The sequence below is a fragment of the Lagopus leucura genome, unplaced genomic scaffold, assembly GCF_019238085.1.
Source record: "Lagopus leucura isolate 7727_CA_CO unplaced genomic scaffold, USGS_WTPT01 146-4_obj-0_obj, whole genome shotgun sequence".
Classification (NCBI taxonomy): Eukaryota; Metazoa; Chordata; class Aves; order Galliformes; family Phasianidae; genus Lagopus; species Lagopus leucura.
The window spans coordinates 5,220-9,283 of NW_024966425.1; the positions used below are offsets into that span (position 1 = coordinate 5,220).

The 4,064-nt window shown below is 62.5% G+C and overlaps 1 protein-coding gene across 1 annotated transcript in view; it reads left to right on the forward strand.

The window, feature by feature from the left end:
- Positions 1–4,064, forward strand: part of TCF7L1 (transcription factor 7 like 1) — a gene marked incomplete at its 5' end in the record, with an annotated part of 11,182 nt that overhangs the window by 4,839 nt on the left and 2,279 nt on the right. Inside the window, 5 exons of the mRNA XM_042893150.1 lie at positions 1,930–2,013; positions 2,196–2,328; positions 2,749–2,851; positions 3,083–3,166; positions 3,610–3,753. Of these exons, the coding sequence (XP_042749084.1) occupies positions 1,930–2,013; positions 2,196–2,328; positions 2,749–2,851; positions 3,083–3,166; positions 3,610–3,753 (548 nt within the window). The remainder of the gene's footprint in view (positions 1–1,929; positions 2,014–2,195; positions 2,329–2,748; positions 2,852–3,082; positions 3,167–3,609; positions 3,754–4,064) is intronic.

Here is a 4,064-nt window from a genome sequence, read left to right on the forward strand (position 1 = left end):
TGTGTGGCACTGCGATGTGTGGCACTGCGATGTGTGGCACTGGGCTGTGTGGCACTGGGCTCTGTTGCACTGCACTGTTCCACCATGCTGTGGGTTTTTTCCCCCACTGCCGCCTTTCCCAAGGAAAGCCTGTCAGCCCCGGGGAGGAGAGGGGAGGAAATCCGCTCATTAAAGCCCTAATTGGGCATTAGGGGATCCCACAGCGTTTGCGCCTCCTCCCCAAGCCCCACAGCCACGCGGCACAGCCCCCCCCCCGACCCCCATTCCTGAGGGTGGGACGGACAGCCGTGCTCACAGACAGACACACAGACTGATGTGGGCAGATGGGAAGGCTCACAGTGGCGCTGCAGCCTGGCAGGGAATGGGTTAACCCCCCTAGTTTTAATTGGGGAGGTGTGGGGGGGGAGCTGGTAACGAGGAACCAGAACTGGCTCTAATCTCTCTGGAATGTGACCGATTTTCAACTATTTTCCTCTTCTTTTTTTTTCTAATAGCTCCAATCTGCCGCCCCGCGCGGTGCTGCGCTGAGCTGCGTCCGGGGTTGGGGGGTGGGAGTGGGGAGGGGGGGTGAGGGGGGGGGGGGGGCTTCATTTTTCCACATTAGCACTGAACCGTTCGCGAGCTCCCCCCTCTTTGTATATTTTGAAAGGGTCCCCCTTCCTCTCCCCTCCCCGGCCTCCTGAAGCGGCTTCCAAATGAGAAGCAGCCTTTTATACGCAGCTCTGCCCCGGCCGCCGTCCCCCAGCGGCTTCTCCGCTTACAGAATAGAGCAGAAAGCGCCTTTGTGATGGGCGGGGGGCGGCGGGGGGGCGAGGGGCCGCAGCAGGCACCGCACGGTCACCCCTACATGGACGTGGGGATGTGGGGACGCTCCTGTGTCACCCTGGCACGGACAAGGGGACGCCTCCTGTGTTCCCTGGCGTGGATGCAGGGGTGTGGGGACGCCTCGTTTGTCACCTCCACCTGGGAATGGAGGGGGGCACTGGAGATGAGGTGGCTGGGGATGGAGCGGAGATACTGGGGAAGGACAGGGATGGTGGAGGTGGAGGGAAGGTCCTCAGGATGGAGGGGGGCAGGAGATGGGGAGTAGCAGCCGGACGGGGAGATACTGGAGCACAAGGGGAGGCTGGGGATGTCAGCAGAGTTCAGGGGACGAGGAGCTCCTGGGGGCACCAGAGGATACTGGAGATGGAGAAAGGATCTGGGAACAGAGCGGGGCTGCCGGGGATGGAGCAGAGGTGCTGGATGTGGGTGGGGGGGACGCAGGTGAGGCTGCTTCCTTCCAGGCGTGGAAAGCGAGAGTTAATGCTCCTCAAGCCGAGCTGGGCTTCCCTTCTTCCCTTCCCCTTCCCGTTCCCCTCCATTTCCCTTCCCTTCCCTCCCCATCCCATCCAGCTGCCCAGGCTCAGAACGGGTCCTGGTGGGGAAATTCCTGGCACAGCTGCTCCATCCCATCCCAGCTGCATTCCCCAGCACCACACAATGCACCTTTCTGTTTTCCCTCTGCCGGGAGCACACGGATCTGGTGGGGCACCAAAGAAGCCCCAAGAAGTGCCATACGTGCCTCTCCCCTGGCCCGCTTTGAGTCGGGAGGGTTTCTCACATTCTGGCAGTTTGGTGTCTTTGCCCTCTGATCTGGGGCAGTGTGGCTGAGAATCCCATCCTGATGGCCACCGCTGCATCCCCAGAATCTGCTTTTATGGGGCTGTGGGGGCCGATGGAGCTGAGAAGAGGAACCCCAACGTGCCGTCAGCCCCGTGGGTTTGGGGCATCCTCAGCTGAGCCTGCAGTGGGAGTTTGGGCTTTTGGGGGTGCTGTGGGATGCGGTGCTGTGGGATATGGGATGCTGTGGGGTGTGGAGCTCTGTTGGCCATGGGGTGGGTGCTGTGGGGTCTGGGGTGCTGTGCTGACAGCCCTTTGCCCTGGCAGTACCTGCAGATGAAGTGGCCGCTGTTGGATGTGCCGGCTGGGGCCACGCTGAAGGACAGCCGCTCACCGTCACCCGCACACCTGGTAAGGACAGCAGCCCCGAACCCCACTGGGATGTGACCCCAAACCCCACTGAGCTGTGCCCCAAACCCTGCTGCAAACAGAGCTCTAGCTGGGGATAGCTTTCTTGGAGCTGTGCTTTGGGGCTGTGCCTTTGGGGCTGTTGTTGGGGTGGATCTGTACCTTTTCTCCCCCTCCCCCTGCAGTCCAACAAGGTCCCGGTGGTGCAGCACGCGCCCCACATGCACCCCCTGACGCCGCTCATCACCTACAGCAATGACCACTTCTCGCCCGGCTCGCCGCCCGCACACCTCTCACCTGACATTGACCCCAAAACAGGTGAGGGGAGGAGAGGGGTGTGTGGGGAGAGCGATGCTGACAGGGAGATGGGAGCTTATAGGACAGTGAGTGCTTGAAGGGAGATGTTACGGGGAGAGGGGTGCTAGGGGCACAGAGGCTTTTATTGGGCAATGGGCGCTGATAGGCAGAGGGGCAGCTATAGGGAGGTACGTGCTTGTAGGGTGCTCATAGGGAGGGGGGCACTTGCGGGGAGAGGGGTGCTTGCAGGGGGAAGTGAGTGCTTGTGGGGAGATGGGTGCTTATAAGGATGTGAGTGCCTATAGGGAGATGGGCGCCTGTAGGGAGGCAAGTGAAAAAGGGAAAAGGGTGCTTCTAGGGAGGGGAATGCTGTAGGGGGACGGGCATCTGCAGGGGGCTGGGTGCTCGCAGTGAGGTGGATTTAACGCTGCTCCCCCACAGGGATCCCGCGCCCGCCGCACCCCCCCGAGCTGCCCCCCTACTACCCGCTGTCTCCAGGAGCCGTGGGTCAGATCCCGCACCCGCTGGGCTGGCTCGTGCCGCAGTAAGGATGGGCCCCTCCTGCCCCAGCCCCGCCGCGTCCCCGGCCCTCACCCCCATGGGCTGCTTTGTTCCCAGCGGCCCTGGTGCGATGGGGTGGGGAAGGGAGGGACTGCGCTGCGGTGGAGATGTGGGATGTTGTCCCCCTGGGGATCAGCTGGGGACCCAGCTGAGGGTCCCGGTGGCCCAGGGAGGGGCCTTGTCCCCGCGGCTGCTGCAGCTCGTGCATTTGCAGGCAAGGACAGCCCATGTACTCCATCCCCCCCGGCGGCTTTCGGCACCCCTACCCTGCCCTCGCCATGAACGCCTCCATGTCCAGGTGGGTCCCAGTGTCCTGCTGGGTTCTGATGGGTCCCCGTGTCCAGGTGGGCCCCTGTGTCCTCGTGGATCCCCACGTCCCCGTGTGTCCCCATGGCTGGGTGGCTCTGAACAGGGACAAGGGACCTCCTCAGGCATTTCTGAGCTGGCTCACAGTTTTGGCCACATCCCATGGCGCTGACCTCCCTGACCTGTGTGTGGGTGAGACCAGCCTTGAGTGACCGCAGTGGCCCACGCTGGCCAAAAACAGCCCCACAGTGACTCTCTGGGTACAGAGCGATGTCCCCTGGCTCCACTGTGCCACGTGCCAAGCTCAGCTGCAAAGCAGTCCCCAGCAGGTCGGGGTTGAGGATCTCTAATCCTGGGAGGTCCTCAGGATTTGGGGTGACATTCGGGGCCGTTGGTGCCTGTTTGGGGCTGACAACTTTGCTCCCTCCACTGCAGCCTGATGTCCAGCCGCTTCTCCCCACACATGGTCCCACCGCCCACCCACGGGCTGCACCCCTCAGGCATCCCACACCCCACCATCGTCTCACCCATTGTGAAGCAGGAGCCAGCCCAGCCCAGTGCCAGCCCCGGCAGCAGCTCGTGAGTGGGGACCTGTCGGGGGGAGAGGCCTTGGGGATGGGGACAAGGTGGGGACAGAATGGGATGGGGATGCGGATGGGAGTGGGGATGGGATGAGGGTAAGAATGAGGGGGAGGTTAAAGGTGAGGATGGGATGGCATGGTGATGGGGATGGGGATGAAGATGATAATGAGGATGAGGATGGGATGGGGTGGAACAGGAATGGGGATGGAATGGGATGGGAACAGGGACATGAGTGAGGATGGGATGGGATGGGATGGGATGGGATGGGATGGGATGGGATGGGATGGGATGGGATGGGATGGGATGGG